The sequence below is a fragment of the Pan troglodytes genome, chromosome 3, assembly GCF_028858775.2.
Source record: "Pan troglodytes isolate AG18354 chromosome 3, NHGRI_mPanTro3-v2.0_pri, whole genome shotgun sequence".
Classification (NCBI taxonomy): Eukaryota; Metazoa; Chordata; class Mammalia; order Primates; family Hominidae; genus Pan; species Pan troglodytes.
This window is the reverse complement of record NC_072401.2, coordinates 54,248,820-54,267,710: the sequence shown is the minus strand read 5'-3', so window position 1 is coordinate 54,267,710 and position 18,891 is coordinate 54,248,820. Positions and strand designations below refer to the sequence as shown.

The window sequence follows — 18,891 nt, the reverse complement described above, 5'->3', positions numbered from 1 at the left end:
TAGTAGAGACGGGGTTTCGCCGTGTTAGCCAGGATGGTCTCGATCTCCTGACCTCGTGATCCGCCCGCCTCAGCCTCCTAAAGTGCTGGGATTACAGGCGTGAGCCACCGCGCTCGGCTGTTATCTAGGTTTTAAGCCCCGCATGCATTAGGTATTTGTCCTAACACTCTCCCTAGTGTTATTTCTAATAATGAAAAAGTGGAAATAATACACATGTTTAACAATTGGAGAAGGGCTGCATAGATTATAGCACATTCACTTCAAAGAAAATTATGCAAGCATTAAACTAATTATCATGAAGAATACAGAATCACAAGGGAAGCACATGGGAAAGGGTTTACAATTAGACATTAATTTACTTTTTTAAAAGTAGAACATAAAATTATATAAACACTACAGTAACAAGTAAGAAAAAGTAAATAATGAAGAAAATCCATATGCTTGGGTCATGGAATTACAATACAATTTTTAAAAATAACTTTCCTTTACCAATAGACATTGTTAAAGACAATAAATAAAAAATATAAAATAGGCTGGGTGCGGTGGCTCATGCCTGTAATCCCAGCATTTTGGGAGGCTGAGGAGGGTAGATCACCTGAGGTTGGGAGTTCAAGACCAGCCTGACCAACATGGAGAAACCCTGTCTCTACTAAAAATACAAAATTAGCCTGGTGTGGTGGTGCATGCCTGTAATCCCAGCTACTCAGGAGGCTGAGGCAGGAGAATCGCCTGGGAGGCGGACTTTGCGGTGAGCCGAGATCGCGCCAATGCACTCCAGCCTGGGCAACAAGAGAGAAACTCCATCTCAAAAAAAAGCATAAAATAAAAACAATGAGAGAGTTACATTGTCAGTGGTTCTTAACTGAAGTGGACTTTAGAATTTGAAAACACTATACCTAAGTTCTACTTTGTGAAGATTGTGAGGTGGGGTTGGGGCACTCATATACTTAAAACACATACATACACAACACCCCAACCCACCGCTCCACACTGAAATACACAGGTGATTCTGATGCATATGGATAGGTAAATTTTCAGCATAAAGTTTCACATGGAGAATAAGGGAGATAGTCTAGTGAGAAGCTGAGCATTGCCTATGAGGCACTTTGGGTGATGAAGACCAGGCTGTTCTTAGTGTGCACCTGGACTGCTGCAGCCACTGTCCTTAGCATTTGTAGCTTGTGGGCATTCTGAGGCATCGCCCTCTGGGCAGGATTTCTCCACAAGGCGGAAGGCCTCCAGGAACTCATTGATATCAATGTGGCCATCTTTGTTGAAATCAATGCTCCGAGCAAGGTCACAGATGCAGTCATCTGTAATGTCGATATTCATGTGAGAGCTGAACAGCTTCCAGGTCTGCCTGAACTCGTCCAGTGAGATGAACCCTTATCAGAGGGAGGAAATCACTTCAGTGAGTTAGTCTAGTTTTTAATGTTCATTTTCTCTGACATTCTTACAAGGACACCTGCTCCCTACTGCTAAACAGAGAGACACACAAATCCTAGTATCTAATTTAAACTCCCAAGAGGATCACACAAACCCACTGGCTCACCAGTGATTTTCAGCTGGGAGTAATTTTGCTCCCCTCCCTCCAGGGGACATTTGGCAATGTCTGGAGACATTGTTGTTTGTTATGACTAAGATGGAGGTGAGGTGCTACTGGCATCTAATAAAGAAAGGCCAGACATGCTGCCAAACATCTTATAATGCACAAGATGGACCCTAAAACAAAGAATTATCAACAGTACCACTGTTGAGAAACCCTGCATTTAATCATCTCAAACATATCCTAATTTATTCTGGCCATTAAAATCCTTTGGACCCCACACATCTATAGTCAACTGATTTTTTTACAAGGGTCCCAACATCATTTAATGGGGAAATAATAGTTTTTTTCAACAATGATGGGGGACAAGCAGATATTCACATGCAAAAAGAGTAAAGCTAGATACCTACCTAACACTATATAAAAAAAACTAACTCTATATGGATCAAAGACCTAAATGTAAGCGCTAAAACTCTAAAACTCTTACAAGCAAACATAAGTGTAAATCTTTGTGATCTTAGGTTATGCAACAGTTTTTTTTTTTTTTTTTTTGAGAGGGAGTCTCGCTCTGTCACCCAGGCTGGAGTGCAGTGGCACAATCTCAACTCACTACAAGCTCTGCCTCCTGGGTTCACACCATTCTCCTGCCTCAGCCTCCCGAGTAGCTGGGACTACAGGCACCCGCCACCACTCCCGGCTAATTTTTTGTATTTTTAGTAGAGACGGGGTTTCACCATGTTAGCCAAGATGGTCTCGATCTCCTGACCTCGTGATCCACCTACCTCGGCCTCCCAAAGTGCTGGGATTACAGGCGTGAGCCACCGTGACCGGCCTATGCAACAGTTTTATAGCTAAAAAAAGCTATAACACCAAAAGCATAAACAACAAAAGAAAAAATAAATTGGACTTTTTCAAAATTAAAAACTTTTGGGTATCAGGCTGGTCGCAGTGGCTCACGCCTGTAATCCCAGCACTTTGGGAGGCAGAGGTGGGCGGATCACAAGGTCAGGAGTTTAAGACCAGTCTGGCCAATATGGTGAAACCCCGTCTCTACTAAAAATACAAAAATTAGCTGGGCATGGTGGCAGGTGCCTGTAGTCCCAGCTACTCAGCAGGCTGAGGCAGAAGAATTGCTTGAACCCAGGAGGCGGAGGTTGCAGTGAGCCAAGATCGTACCACTGCACTCCAGCCTAGGTGACAGAGCGAGACTCCATCTCAAAAAAAAAAAAAAAAACTTTCGGGCATCAAAGGACACTACCAAGAAAGTGAAAAGACAATCCACAAAATCAGAAAAAAAATTTGCAAGGCATATGTCTGATACTATCCTAGTACCCAGAATATATGAATAACTCTTACAACTCAAATAAAAAGACAAATAGCCCAATTTAAAAATGGACAAAGGATTTGAATAGACATTTCTCCAAAAGAGATATACAAATGGCCAATAAGCACATGAAAATGTTCAACATCATTAGTTATTAAGGAAATGAAAGTCAAAACTGCAGAATGGGTATAATAAAAACTAAAAAAAAACCCCACAAAAAACAAAAATGGAAAATAACAAGCATTGGTGAGGATGTAGAGAAACTGGAACCCTCATACATTGTTGGTGGCAATATAAATATGTACAGCTACTGTGAGAAATGATTTGGTAATTCCTCAAAAAGTTAAACATAGAATCACCATATGACCAGGCAATTACACTCCTAGATATAAACCCAAGAAAACTGAAAACACATATTGACACAAAAAGTCACACATGAATGTTCATAGCAGCATTGTTCATAATAGCCAAAAGTAGAAACAATCCAAAGTCAATCAACTAATGACTGGATAAATAAAAGTTCTGTCCACACAGTGGAATATTATTCAGTCATAAAAAAGGAATGAAAAACTGATACTGCTGCAACATGGATGAATCTTGAACACAGGCTAGGTGACATAATCCAGACACCAAAGGCCATATTTTGACTCCATTTATATCAAATGTCCAGAACAGGCAAATCCATAGAGACAGAAAGTAGATTAGTGGTTGCCAGGGACTCGTGGAGGAGGGATAGGGAATGAGGAGTAATTGCTAATAGGTATGAGATTTCTTTCTGGGGTGATTAAAATGTTCTAGGCCAGGTGCAGTGGTTCACGCCTGTAATCCCAGCACTTTGGGAGATCTAGGTAGGTGAATCACGAGGTCAGGAGATCGAGACCATCTTGGCTAACATGGTGAAATCCTGTCTCTACTAAAAATACAAAAAAAAAAAAAAATAGCCAGGTGTGGTGGCACACGCCTGTAGTCCTAGCTACTCAGGAGGCTGAGGCAGGAGAATCACTTGAACCCGGGAGGTGGAGGTTGCAGTGATCCGAGATTGTGCCACTGCACTCCAGCCTGGGTGACAGAGGGAGACTCCGTCTCAAAAAAAAAAAAAAAAAAAAAGTTCTAAAATTAGATAGTGGTGATGGTTACACAATCTTGTGACTATACTGAGAACCACTAAGTTGCATACTTCATACAGGTGAATTATATGGTTTGTGAATTATGCCTTAAAAGAAACCAATAATAACATTGAAAAAAGCCTTTGGACCATTGCGGGAACAGGATGAGGATGTACAGGACCTCACCATATTTTTTTTGTAACTTCCTGTGAATCTATAATTATTTCGAAATTTAAAGTTAAAAAAACATTTTGGGAGTGAGGTTGCAAACGCCTTTCTATTCTAAGCACTTTTCATTACTCTGTGGCTATCTTCGATGGTAATATAAAGGATATCACATCTTTCTTTCTTTCTTCTTTTTTTTTTCCGCGGCAGAGTCTCACTCTGTCGCCGGGGCTGGAGTCCAGTGGCACGACCTCGGCTCACTGCAACCTCCGCCTCCCGGGTACAAGCAATTCTCCTGCCTCAGCCTCCCAAGTACCTGGGATTACGGACATGTGCCACCACGCCTGCCTAATTTTTGTACTTTTAGTAGAGACTAGGTTTCTTCATGTTGGCCAGACTGGTCTCGAACTCCTGACTTCAGGTGATTCACCTGCCTCAGCCTCCCAAAGTGCTGGGATTAAGGCAGGAGCCACCATGTCCAGAGGATATCACATCTTCTAATAATTATTCTTCCTATAAGAAGCTCTCATTCAGTTTGTCTTCATTCTTCTCTGCCCCACTTCTTTCTCTATGGGCTGCTTATACTACTCAAGTACTTTCCTAGTTTCTGTCATTTATAAGCACTAATCTTCTTACCTTGCTCTCCAAATGCCTGAGTGGAGATGAATGAGGATGAATCAGGAAGGAGATTAAGGGTTTAAGGTAAAATACTTGCAGTGCTTCAAAAGTGATAGAATAATGAGTGCCTTTACCTGAATGATCACTGTCTATGATCCTAAAAATGGTCTCTAGGTTGGATCGGTTTCGATACAATGTTTCCAGCAAACTTGATTGTATGTTCTGCAAGAAAAAATTCATTTTCCTTCTTTGTCATATGCTTAGGCTTGTTCCAATATATAATTAACACACAATCAACCCTGACAATCACACATTCTTGAAAAAACCTGAAAATATTTTGCCATCCCTCCATTCCCTCTACCCAGTTCAGCCCACCAAATAATCTAGTGGTTTAAGAAGCACCTCACCCATGATGAAAATCTTCTAAAATTGACTGGTGATGGTTGCACATACAGGTTGTGTATGCCTTGTCTGAAATGCTTGGGACCAGAAATGTTTTGAATTTTGGATTTTTTCGGACATTGTAATATTTACATGTACATAATGAGATATCTTGGGTATGGGACCCAAGTTTAAACATAAAATTAATTTTTGTTTCATATACACCTTATACATCTAGCCTGAATGTAATTTTTGTTTGTTTGTTTTGAGATGGAGTTTCACTCTTGTTGTCCAGGCTGGAGTGCAATGGCCCAATCTCAGCTCACTGCAACCTCCGCCTCCTGGGTTCAAGCGATTCTCCTGTCTTGGCCTCCCAAGTAGCTGGGATTACAGACATGCACCACCACGCCCGGCTAATTTTTGTATTTTTAGTAGAGACGGGGTTTCGCCATTTTGGTCAGGCTAGTCTCGAACTTCCGACCTCAGGTGATCTGCCCGCCTCGGTCTCCCAAAGTGCTGGGATTACAAGCATGAGCCACCGTGCCTGGTTGCCTGAAGGTAATTTTATAAAATATTCTTAATAATTCTGTGCATGAAACAAACTTTGCATACATTGAACCATCAGAAAGCAAAGGTGTTAGATGTGGAATTTTTCACTTGTGGCATCGTGTTGGCACTCAAAAAGTTTTGGACTTTGGAGCCTTTCAGATTTGTTTTTTTAAACAGAGTCTTGCTGTGTTGCCCAGGCTGGAGTGCAGTGGCATGGTCTTGGCTCACTGCAACCTCTGCCTCCTGGGTTCAAGCAATTCTCCCACCTCGCCTCCCAATAGCTGGGTCTACAGGCATATGCCACCACACCCAGCTAATTTTTGTATTTTTAGAAGAGATGGGGTTTCATCGTGTTGGCCAGGCTGGTCTCGAACTCCTGGCCTCAAGTGATCCACCCTCCTCAGCCTCCCAAAGTGCTAGGATTACAGGAGTGAGCCACCGCACCCAGCCAAATTATACACTTTAAATGGATGAATTGCATGGTATGTAAATTATATTGCAGTAACACTGTTAAAAGAAGTACCTAGCCCAAGGTTGCACATACGTTACATATTTTATAAGCAGTTATTGAATAAATACTTTTTAAGTAGGGTAAGCACCATGGTGTTGAAGAAAGAAAATGGGCCTTGAGGTAAGACAGACCTTGGCTTGAGTCCCAACTTAGTCGTTCTATGACCTCAGGCAAGTTGCTAACCTCTGTGGGCAGTGTCCTCATACGTGTAATGGTGCTGATAATACGTACTTCTTGGAGTGGTTTTGAGGATTAACTGAGGCAATGTATGAAAACCACTTAACACAAAAGCCTGACACATAGAAACTCAAGAAATAGTTATTCCCCTTTCTCACCCATCCAGCTTTCTGGGTTATTACTAGTTGGTTGTTTCTGAATCAAGTTCTCTCTAACGAGTATCGTAGTCCACATGTGCTCTCATCCACCATTACCACACCGTTACCTCGCGACTCAGTTGTTCCTTGGCCAAGTTCTTCAGCCAAGACTTGTACTCCAGCATGTTGTCTGCTGAGCTGTTCACCAGCTGTGGCCTCAGCATCCGCCATGGCAGTCCTAGATGCAACACAGACTCCACCGCTGCTGCCCAGTCACTCAAGGTGATTAAACCTACAGGTGAGAGCTAACTTGTTGCCTTGTCACCTAGAAGTCTAGTTTCCTGCCCAATGGTGTGTATATTTTTATCCTGACATCCTTCTTACTATCTACAGGTAATAGAAATAATGGGCACTGTCACTATTTTTGTTGATAGTAGCAGAGTTGGCTGGAAGCTAGGCTTGCCAGATAAAATACAAGATGTCCAGTTAAATTTTAATTGAAGACAGACAGTAAAGTATATAAAAGTGCCAAATATTGCATAAAAATTATTTGTTGTCTGTTTGTCTGTAATTCAAACTTAATTAGGCATTTTACATTTTTGTTTACTAAATCTGGCAATACTTCTGCAAGCCACATAAAAGTCTTGTAAATGATATCATAAAATATTATATATCTACAGCATTGGTTATTTAAAAAAATTAAACCACCTAAATTCCTTAGAATATATCCACTGAAACTCTTGGAAGGCTACAGTATGTGTATGTGAAAAGATATTACTATGAATTCATAAATGTTACTGCTGTTTTTAAATAGGGATATATTTTGTCAATGTCCATTAGAAATTCCATTAGTTGAGCAGACAACATTTTTAGCTTGGATAATAAATCATGAAATACCTAGGTAAACACAGACTCAGCTTCAACAAGTCAAGTCATTCATCTTTTGCCAGTCTTATACTCTTATAACTTCTCCCACTTGTTCTTTGCTTGGTTCTGGCCATGTTATCCTTCCGTGACTCTATTTCTTTTCACCCTCTCTATTTGGCTAAGTTCATACTTTGTTAAAAGCTTACAATTTTAAAATTTAGTTAGAATAAATGAGACATTAAGTTGAATAAAATGGAGGATATAGCCAAAGGGAACTTTGGTCACTCATTAAAGCAACAAATATTTATTTGCTAACTAGTGTAAGACAGAGATTTTCTGGCTAGCTTCCTTCCTCTGTGAATCTTTAACTTGATCATTCTTACCGACTTTATCTGCATCATGCTTCTTAAATTCACTGAGAAGATCTGAAGAATGAGCAAACAGCTTCTCCCTCAGAGCTCTCAGAGCCGACTCCTCCACTCTGCTAATCCTGGGACAGGAGATGAAAAGCGACATTTTAACACACTGGTATAGAAAAAATACTTAGAGATTTTACTATATTTCCACTCTCTCTTTCTTAACATATCAGTCTCCCAAGAGCTCAGTTTTTGAGGGAGAGCTCCTTTACTCTTCCCTGTTGTACACAAACAGGATGAGTATGGGGAATGCCGCTGTCCTTCCTGGTATGGGACAGTGGTTAGAGAAGAAGTTCTGGAGAAGGATCACCTCTGTGGTAAAGTTATCTAATCATCCTGTGCTTCAGTTTTCCCACCCGTAAAACAGTGATTAAAATGGTACCTGTCTCCACTTCACAGGATTATTGTGAAGATTACAATGAGTAATTTCATGTACAGCACTTAGAAGAAAGCCTGGCACATAGAAAGCACTCACCAAATAGTATCTATTATCACAATTGTTGTGCATTTCTTGTAATTTATTATCATGTGAAACAGAAGGCAAAATTTATGAATAACAAAATAACACTAGTTTAGTTTTTTCATTCTTATTGGGTCAATAGAGTAATGCTGGGCACAGTACTTGGCCCAAAGTAAGTGCTCAATAAATATCTGTAGTTGAATGAACAAGAATATAAAAAGAGGCTTGGCGTGGTGGCTCATGCCTGTAATCCCAGCACTCTGGGAGGCCAAGGTGGGTGGATTCCTTGAGCCCAGGAATTCGAGACCAGCCTTGGCAACATGGCAAAACCCCCCTCTCTACTCAAAGTACAAAAAAAAAAAATTAGCCAGGCGTGGTGGCGTGTCCCTGTAGTCCCAGATGCTTGTGGGGCTGAGGTGGGAGGATCACTTGAACCCAGGAGGTAGAGGCTGCAGTGAGCCAAGATCACACCACTGCACTCCAGCCTGGGTGAAAAAGTAAGACCCTGTCTCAAAAAAAAAAAAAAAAAAAAAGAATATAAAAAGAGATAAAAGGTAAGCATACGTTACTTGTAATGTCTTATTGAGGAACCAATCATTCTATAAATAATGACCAGATAACCTATCTTTTCCCGTGTTAAAAGTTAAAAAAAATTAAATCATGTTTGATGAAAATCTTACTGCAATTGAAGGCATTTAACATGACAGTCTTTAAGTGGGCTACATAGATCCTTAGAAGAGTGTGAACCTAGCCTGGCATGGTGGCACGTGCCTATGGTCCCAGCTACTTGGGAAGCTAAGGTGGGGAAATCACCTGAGCCTGGGAGGTCGAGGCTGCAGTGAGCCAAGATCGTGCCACTGCACTCCAGCCTGGACAACCAGAGTGAGACCCTGTCTCAAAAAACACAAAAAATTGTGAACCAGTTAGGCATGGTGGCTCATGCCTATAATCCCAGCACTTTGGGAGGCTGAAGCGGGAGGATCACTTGAGGCCAGGAGCTCAAGACCACCCTGGGCAACACAGCTAGGCTGGGTTTCTTTACAAAAAAAACTTTTAAAAATTAGCCAGGCATGGTGGTGCATGCCTGTAATCTCAGTTACTTGGGAGACTATGGCAGGAGGATTGCTTGAGCCCAGGAGTTCGAGGTTACAGTAAGCTATCTATGATCATGCTACTATACCCTGGCCTTGGTGACAGAGCAAGGCCCTGTCTCTACAAAAGGAAAAGAAAGTGTGAACCACCTAAAATTCACCCCAAATTTCACAGGTATGTGAGCATATGTGAATTTTTTGTAGACAGTTTGTTGTTTTATCAGAGGCTAACAGAAGTATGGGACTCCTAAAAAGTTTAAGAACCACTAGTTAGACAAAGCATTTAAGCTGCTCCTGGTAATCTGTAGTCATGGAGAGTTATGCAGGGATGGAGTAGGGCAATGCCCTTGAAAGCTATCTGGATGTACAAGGCTTTCCTGTCCCTACGTCAAGTAACACTTAGTAAGCACTTACTAAATGCAGAGCTCTACATGGATTATCTCATTAAATCCCTCAACACTCATTGAAGAAAGAACGATAACATGAAGTCCATTATGCCCATTACAGACAGAGATAGTAATTAGGTCGAGGTCACATAGCTACCAAGGAGTGAGGCCAGATACCTATCTGGCTATGCTGGCTCCAAGCTGGCTCTCTATTATTGTGAGAAGTGGATTGAAACAAAAAGTAAATGGACTCTGACTGAGGATTCCTCTAAGAAGAGCATGTTATCAGGCCAGGCATGGTGGCTCATACCTGTAATCCTAGCACTTTGGGAGGCCAAGGCAGGAGGATCGCTTGAGCTCAGGAGTTTGAGACCAGCCTGGGCAGAATAATGAGACTTCGTCTCTACAAAAAATTTTAAAAATTAGCTGGGCATGGTGGTGCACGCCTGTAGTACCAGGTGTGAAGTAGCTGAGTTGGGAGGATCTCTTAAGACTAGCATGTCGAGGCTGCAGTGACCTGTCATCATGCCACTGTACTACAGCCTGGGTGACACAGCGAGACCCTGTCTCACAAAAAAAGAAAAAAAAAGAAAAAAGAAAAACAAGGATGTTATCTTCGGTTTATGGACATTGAGACATCATCAATTATGGCTGCTCAGAGACATTTCCCTCCTTTTTTCTAAGTTCTCCATTATGCTTCATACAGTTGAAGTCACTGGATAAGTGATTTCTGGGTAAATCAGGTGATGTTGTACTTATTTAATGCAATCAATGAAGGTTTCAAAGAGTTGAATGCTTTTTGACTATCTTATTGAAACACACTATTCACTGTAGGGAATCCTACATTACTATTACATTACTACATTACATTACTACATTACATTACTACATTACTATTACTACTATTACTACTGCAGGGAATCCTACACTATTCACTGTAGGATTCACTGTAGGGAATCCTAGAGTGACTCTTTGCAGTGACAACCCCTAAATCCTATGGGATCATAGTTCTGCACTCCAGGTACCAGGGCTCACCCCTGGAGATTCTAATTTGGTAGGGTTGGATGAGGCTCAAATGGCTGATTTTTTATAAAGCTCCACAGATGATTTTGCTGCACAGTAGGTCTGACATTCACTTGGTAGGTTTATATTTTTACATAATTCTTCTTTTTAAGTGAGGCTGGCCTATATTTAATAACTTGAGAATGATTTAAAATAATGCACTTTTACAGCACTCACACAAGGGTAAATGCTAAATACTAACATGTTCTCTATCCACCTGATTTATGCTAGCTTTGCCGATCTTAATTTCTAACTCTGTTAGGCTGAATACTTAAAGAAGCATGTTCAATAGCACTAAAACTGTATCTGTTAGCGTCTTATATACTCTGAGGCCATCTTCGTTGTAGGAGGCAATATTGCATAGACATTAAAAGTGTGGGTTCTGAAATAGAATTGCCTCGGTCAAGGACTACCTTCACTCAAGGACTAGCTGTGTAACCACAGGTCAGATGATTTAACGTCGGTTCTTTAATAATCTCTTCTACAAAACTGAAATTAATAACAATATCTGTTGCATAAATTTACTGTGAGACTGTCCATATAAATTCTTTATAACATTTTGTGGTTGTAATCTCTCAACTAAGAACTCAGAATCATCTCAAAAGCTACCATTTATTTATGTATTTATTTATTTATTTTTATTTTACTTTATTCTATTTTATTTTTGAGATGGAGTCTTGCTCTGTTGCCCAGGCTGGAGTGCAGTGGTGCGATCTCGGCTTACTGCAACCTCCACCTCCTGGGTTCCAGCAATTCTCCTGCCTCAGCTTCCCATGTAGCTGGGATTACAGGCGTGTACCACCACGCCTGGCTAATTTTTTTGTATTTTTAGTAGAGACAGGGTTTCACCATGTTGGCCAGGCTGGTCTCAAACTCCTGACCTCCAATGATCCACCCGCCTCGGCCTCCCAAAGTGCTGGGATTACAGGCGTGAGCCACCGCGCCCGGCCAAAATCTACCATTCGAATAGTATTATATGCTTCCTTCCAGAAAGAAAGGGGCCTCATTAACAAATCTGTGCACTGAATTTCACCTGCAAAATCTCCAGACAGTGAAAGAACCTCTGGCTGTGGCTTGTAGGGGTAACACAAACCCGTTAAAGATGAGAGAAAATAGAAGAGTAACTTCAGAAAGACTTAGTGGTTTAGTAAGCAGACTTTACCCAAGACGCAGCCATGGAGAATAATTTCTTCTTCTTCTTCTTTTTTTTTTTTTTTTTTTTTTTTTTGTTTTTTTGTTTTTTTGAGACAGTCTTGCTCTGTTACCCAGGCTGGAGGGCAGTGGCACAATCTTGGCTCACTGCAAACTCTACCTCCCAAGCTCAAGCCATCCTCCCACCTCAGCCTCCCAAGTAGCTGGGACTACAAGAGTACGCCACCACATCAGGCTAATTTTTGAATTTTTTGTAGAGATGGGGTTTTGCCATGTTGCCCAGGCTGGTCTGGAATTCCTGGGCTCAAACTATCCTCCTGCCTTAGTCTCCCAGAGTGCTGGGATTACAGGCATGAGCCACTGTGCCCCACTGAGAATAATTTCTGCAGAAAACAAATGTGTTTCTCCCATTAATGATGGGTAGATAGAGCTATTAGGAGTGTGTGGAGGAGAAGGAAGAGACTCCTACTCTAATGTCTATTGTATTAATAGAACTTCATGCTGACATAGCCAAATTCTGAATTCTCATGTAGAATTTGCATAAATATAACGTTTGACACTTCATTCAAAGATTCTATGAACACTATAATTTTTTTTTTTTCTGAAAATCACTCATTGAAAAGTCTTGCCTTTGCCTCATGGTGAGTGTGTGCGTCACCTTGTTAGCTTGATACTGCACGATATGTGGGGTCAGGGCTGGCCCCAGTTTGACATAGGCCCCTCTGTTGCTGCCAACTTCATAGTAGTTGGAGGCAGAAAAGATCGTTAATACCTACATCAAAACAGAAGAGAGACAGGCGTTCACATTCACTGAAGAAACCTTCACCCTCAATCCTATGTGGCCCAACTCAACTGCAGAAGCTGCTGTTTTTCCTAGTGCTCATCTGGGAATCCTTTTCTTTCTTTCTTTCTTTCTTTTTTTTTTTCTAAAGTCATCAATGCTAATAGGGCAAGAGTTGTGACTCAAGTCATAGAAATTTGAATTCCGATAGTTTCACAATGTATCTTCTTCACATTTTTATCCCAAGTGAAAATAGCAAGGGTCATAGAAAACACCATATTTGCTTCAACTTAGAGGCAAGCTGGGTATGATAAACCAGGATGGCCACTGCAATGAGCAAGAAGATGAGTTCTGAGAGCTGATGTGGTGCCTTAAAGCAGTTTTCTACGGAATGTTGTGGCTCCTCAGATGGTGTATGAAAGAAGTTTTCACAGTCAATACGTTGGGAAATGCTAGATACTGTATCTCTTCCTGAAGATTTACAGTGGTAGGAAACTAAAGGTACTCAGAAGTCCTGCAATAAAGAAACTTGTACAGTATAACCAGTGGTATTAGGTGAGACAAATATTGTAGGATTTGGAGATGTCCAAAGATTAGTCAGGATGTTAATTGTGCTCCTGAGAAGACAAATGATCCTGAATCCCTGCCTGGGGAGCGACCTGAAGAATAGAGGTGTGGCTGAGAAAACACTGGCCTTATATTTCCATTCATAAAATGGGACCATGTCAGTCAGGGCATTGGTGGACAGTGGCCTTAATCAAACTTTGGGTTTTAAAGAGGACATAAGAGTCAAGGATAAATGACTGTAAAGGACCTAGTTGCTTTGAGCAAGTAGGTAACAAATACAAGGTCTGTAGGTTGTTAGAAACTGAGAGCCTTTGCTCATCCAGGCCTGAGCCCTTCGGACTACTTTGGTGACACACAAGCCTGTACTGCTGCAGAGGGAGCACCCACCTTGCGGTTGTGACAGAATTCATAGCCTTCAGGTTTGCATTCGTGTGAACGGATCACGAATTGCAGGTTGTATTTTTGTAGCAACTGTTGTGTCACATCAGGCCCAAAATAACAGCCTCCTCCTCGAATAGTGTTGGCCTTGCAGCCCTCTTGAGCCATGGGATCACTCCACAGGATATCTACAACCTGAGAAGACCAAGAGATGATTTCCTTCCCAAAAACTAGATACATATTCATCCACAGTCATTCAAATGAAAGGAAGAGGAGGAGGAAAATATTTGAATAAAAATAAGTGAATAAATGTCCATGCAAGCAATATTTGACATACATTTATATTTTGGACCTCTAAGGTTCCAGAATTTCTTATTACTCACAAAATGAATGTGTGCATGCCTACATATTTGTCGACAAGCATATACCCACTTTCTTGAAAATAAATCTGATATGAAAGCTCAGTATGTAAAACAGATGAAGTTGTCCTGCTAGAAGCTTTGATCATGGCCAGTAGTCGTCAGTCAGTGCCAATGCTCCAGGCTACTGGACATTTGCCCTAAAGAGAAGGCGCAAGTCCTGGGACTGGCAAGAGAGTCTCTTGCATATTCACAAGACCCCAGACGTGGTCCTGGAAAAATGCAATTGACATTTTATTTCTTAAAGTAGTTTAAGAATTTTTTTTTTTTTTACAAATTGCAGAAGAGGCCAGGCATGGTGGCTCACACCTGTAATCCCAGTACTTTGGGAGGCTGAGGTAGGTGGACCATTTGAGGTCAGGAGTTCAAGACCAGCCTGGTCAACATGTGAAATCCCGTCTTTACTAAAAATACAAAAAAATGAGCCAGGCATGGAGGCGCACACCTGTAATCCCAACTATTCAGGAGGCTGAGGCAGGAGAATCACTGTAACCCGGGAGAGGGAGGTTGCAGTGAGCCGAGATCGTGCCACTGCACTCCAGCCTGAGTGACAGAGCAGGACTCCACCTCAAACAAACAAACAAACAAATAAATAATTGCAGAAGAGTTGAGAAATTTTTCTAGCATTTCAGTTTCTACTCTATTATTAATACTCAGGAAAACAATAACTGCCAGTCATACAATACTCAGATGAAATAACTGAATAATTTTGGTCATTGTCATTTAATACTTTCTTTTCTTTTGTTTTTTTTTTTGAGACAGAGTCTCACTCTGTTGCCCAGGCTGGAGTGCAGTGGTGCAATCTCGGCTTACTGCAACCTCCACCTCCCAGGTTCAAGCGATTCTCCTGCCTCAGTCTCTCGAGTAGCTGAGATTACAGGCGTGTGCCACCATGCCCAGCTAATTTTTGTATTTTTTAGTAGAGACAGGATTTCACCATGTTAACCAGAGGCTGTTCTCGAATTCCTAACCTCAGATGATCCTCCCACCTCAGCCTTCCAAAGTGCTGGGATTACAGGCGTGAGCCACCACACTTAGCCAACATTTAATGCTTTCTAAAAGTACTTTTGAAAAGAAAAACTTCATTCGATTTGTAAATATCAAGACATTAACACTGAGTCAGTTTGCAAAAGGAAAGACCTATACTTTATAATTTCAATTCTAAATTGGTGTTGAAGCCCAGATCAATAACTGACAGAACATTAACTAAACTCACCATCTCTTTCTCCGAGGCTTCTAGACTCAGAGTCAGCTGCAACTTCTCTTTCTCACTACCCTCCATCCAATCAATCAGCAAGTTCTGCTAATTTTAGCTCTTAAATAATTCTGAATTTCTTTCTTTCTTTTTTTTTTTTTTTTTTTTGAGACGGAGTCTCGCTCTGTCGCCCAGGATGGAGTGCAGTGGCACGATCTCGGCTCACTGCAAGCTCTGCCTCCTGGGTGCATGACATTCTCCTGCCTCAGCCTCCCGAATAGCTGGGACTACAGGCACCCACCACCATGCCTGGCTAATTTTTTTTTGTATTTTTAGTAGAGACGGGGTTTCACCGTGTTAGCCAGGATGGTCTCTATCTCCTGACCTCGTGATCCACCTGTCTTAGCCTCCCAAAGTGCTGGGATTATAGGCATGAGCCACTGCGCCCGGCTGAATTCATTTATTTATTGGGTGAACTGTACGAGATTGCCATTCTTATGGGTCAGAAATGGTTGAATACCAGCAAGTTCCTATAATTCTGTTAACACTACTACAGGCCAGGCACAGCAGCTCAGGCTGGGTGCAGTGGCTCACGTCTGTAATCCCAGCACTTTGGGAGGCCAAGGTGGGTGATTGCTTGAGCCTCAGGAGTTCAAGACCAGCCTGGGCAACATGGTGAAATGCTATCTCTTCAAAAAATACAAAAATTAGCCAGGCATGGTGGTGCACACCGGTAGTCCCAGCTACTGGGGAGGCTGAGGTAGGAGGATCATCTGAGCCTGGGAAGTACAGGCTGCAGTGAGTCATGATCATGCCACTGTACTCCAGCCTGGGCAACTGGAGTGACATTGTCTCAAAGAAAAACAAAAACAAAAACAAAACAAGCTCACAATAATCATCTCCCACCTGGACAGCTACAACAGCCTTTTCAGGGCTCTCTCTGCCATAGTCATCATCGGAGAAGTCGGCTGCCTAAGCCATCTATTTTGGCAAGTAATGTTAGCGCCTACTCAATGTCCATTCTCCTCTTCCTTCTTCCGTACTGACAGAACTGCGGGTTTGGGGTGGCAGGGTGCCTCGCTGCATACTACTTACTCTCCAAGTCTCCCCTGCAGCTAGGGGTGGCCATGTGACACAGTTCTAGAGATCTGGGGACAGCTCTTGCCTGGTAACAGAGGAAAGAAGCGGCTGCCTAGCCCTTTTGGCCTTGAACTATGGCAGCTATATTACTGACACATTAAAAAAAAATAGCACACAATAGCATCCAACAAATCGTAGCTTATCTTCTTACCCTACTAGTGCTCAATCACTAACCCAAGTATTATCAGGCAATAGAGCCTAACAGCCACACAACCCCATCTTTTATAAAACTCTAAAACATATGAGTCATTAGGCAAATACTAGTGTCCTTCTGGGGTGTTGTTACCCCAGAAAGAGAGAGAAAGAGGGGCCTCAAAACATACCCTGAGTTTCCATGGAAGGGAGAGGTTTGACCTGTTGGCAGCCACATGGTAGGAAGCAGCGCCTGGCCACGCTCACCTGCCTCCACTCCTCCTGAGTGGGCTTCCGCAGCTCTCCGGCTTCAGAGTCTGCTTCTGAGGCTGAGCGGAAGGGCTCCTCTTTCTCTCCGGTCACCAGGAGGCCTGCTTGCTGCCGGCACCGCTCTAGCTCCAGTTCCACGGAGCTCCGCACCTGCCGGGAGAGCTCCCGCCCGTCCAGGGAACCGCTGCAGGGGATGCTGGAGGACCTGCTGGTTTTCTGGGCCTTGTAGGAGCCAAGCCGAAGGGGCGAAGAGGGAAGAGAGCGGCTTTCGGGGAGAAACCATGGGATGGGTCCCTGTGCAGAGCTCTTCTGGTTGGCTTTTCTCTTCTCCTCCATCTGCTTCTCACTCTTCTGTCTCGTTTTGCACCTCATGGTGGAAACTATCTAAACACGTCCAGAAAGAGATACAGATGCTGGAATGAAACTGTAGGCCCAGACAGGTGTGGTGGCCCACTCCTGTAATCCTAGAACTTTGGGAGACTGAGCCCAGCAGAACACTCAAGCCCAGGAGTTCAAGACCAGCCTGAGCAACATGGCAAGACCCTGTCTCTACAAAAAATACAAAAAAATGAGCTGGTCATGGCGGCACATGCCTGTAGTCCCAGCTACTAGGGAGGCTGAGGTGGGAGGATCACTTGAGCCCAGAAGGTCAAGGCTGCAGTAAACTGAGATTGAACCACTGCACTCCAGCCTGAGCAACAGAGGGAGACCCTGAAAAAAGAAAGAAAGAAAGAAAAGAAACAGAGAAGCCAGGTGCGGTGGCTCACGCCTGTAATCCCAGCACATTGGGAGCCCGAGGCAGGCTGATCACCTGAGGTTGGGAGTTCGAGACCAGCCTGACCAACATGGAGAAACCCCATCTCTACTAAAAATACAAAATTAGCTGGACGTGGTGGTGCATGCCTTTAATCCCAGCTACTTGGGAGGCTGAGGCAGGAGAATTGCTTGAACCCGGGAGGTGGAGGTTGCGGTGAGCCAAGATTGCACCATTGCACTCCAGCCTGGGCAACAAGAGTGAAACTCCATCTCAAAAAAAAATAAACAATAAAAAAGAGAGAGAGAAAGAAAGAGAAAGAAAAAAGAAAGAGAAAGAAAGAAGAGGAAGAAAAAGAAAGAAAGAGAGAAAGGAAGGAAAGAAGGGAAGGAAGGAAGGAACTGTAGGTCCTTTGAGAGTACCACTTTGACACCCAGGTCAGTCCTAAACACTGGTGCCCACAGACACGTGCTGGTCGGTTCACTGTTCCTGGCCTGGGACAAGGTAAGTACAGCCCTTGAGAGTAAGTCTGAGAAACATTTATAGCAATATGATATTGTCATGACAGTCAAGCACATGATCAGTGGGCTTGTATCTTTTGTTTGTATTTCCTTTTTCTTTTTTTTTTTTAACTTTTATTTTAGGTTTGGGGGTATATGTGAAGGTTTGTTACATAGGTACACACATGTCACGGGGGGTTGTTTTACATATTATTTCATCATTTTTCTAATAATTCATATTTATTGTATTTTACGAAAGTATTGATCTGCAACAAATTGGAAGTTTATAAAACCTGGTCCTTCACATATAATTCGAGAAACACTAACCTAGTTCATCGTTTCTGTCTGGGAGACCAGTGATTTTTTTAGACAAGGATAGGAAAGGGCAACTCTGTCTCAGGCCAGTCCTCATTGACTTTCCTGTCATTCCACAGATGCTAAAACAAAGAAAAAGAATCAAAGTATATAGGTGAGAAATAGGAAGAGGAAAAACTTGACTCTTGCTGCAGAGGAGGCAGCACTTAATGGTACTTTAGAGGAAGTGCTCTTGTACCCATTATCTTGCCTGTTGGGGAAGGACAGGGGAGGGGAGGGAGCTCCTCTTTTCAGCCTGGACCTAATCAGAAAGACACTCCTTGCCACAGGGAATTGAATAGAGTCCCTCTCACTTGCGGTCATCATGGCACTGGGACTGGGCTGAGGACATAAGTGGCACGAATTCTGATCAGGGGTCAGGCCACAGAGCAGATTGTAGCAGCGAGCAAAAAGAGAGAGCAGCCATTCCTGCTGTGCCTCAGTGCTATGGTG

The 18,891-nt window shown here is 42.5% G+C and overlaps 1 protein-coding gene across 1 annotated transcript in view; it reads right to left on the bottom strand.

Moving 5' to 3' along the window:
- Nucleotides 1-331: 331 nt before the first annotated feature.
- Nucleotides 332-18,891, bottom strand: part of PPEF2 (protein phosphatase with EF-hand domain 2) — a 36,939-nt gene continuing 18,379 nt past the window's right edge. The window contains exons 10-16 of the mRNA XM_016951580.3: nucleotides 16,828-17,214; nucleotides 13,684-13,869; nucleotides 12,578-12,720; nucleotides 7,765-7,871; nucleotides 6,643-6,806; nucleotides 4,894-4,981; nucleotides 332-1,385 (exon numbers count right to left, since the gene is read on the bottom strand). Coding sequence (XP_016807069.2) covers nucleotides 1,132-1,385; nucleotides 4,894-4,981; nucleotides 6,643-6,806; nucleotides 7,765-7,871; nucleotides 12,578-12,720; nucleotides 13,684-13,869; nucleotides 16,828-17,214 — 1,329 coding nt within the window. The 3' untranslated portion in view covers nucleotides 332-1,131. The remainder of the gene's footprint in view (nucleotides 1,386-4,893; nucleotides 4,982-6,642; nucleotides 6,807-7,764; nucleotides 7,872-12,577; nucleotides 12,721-13,683; nucleotides 13,870-16,827; nucleotides 17,215-18,891) is intronic.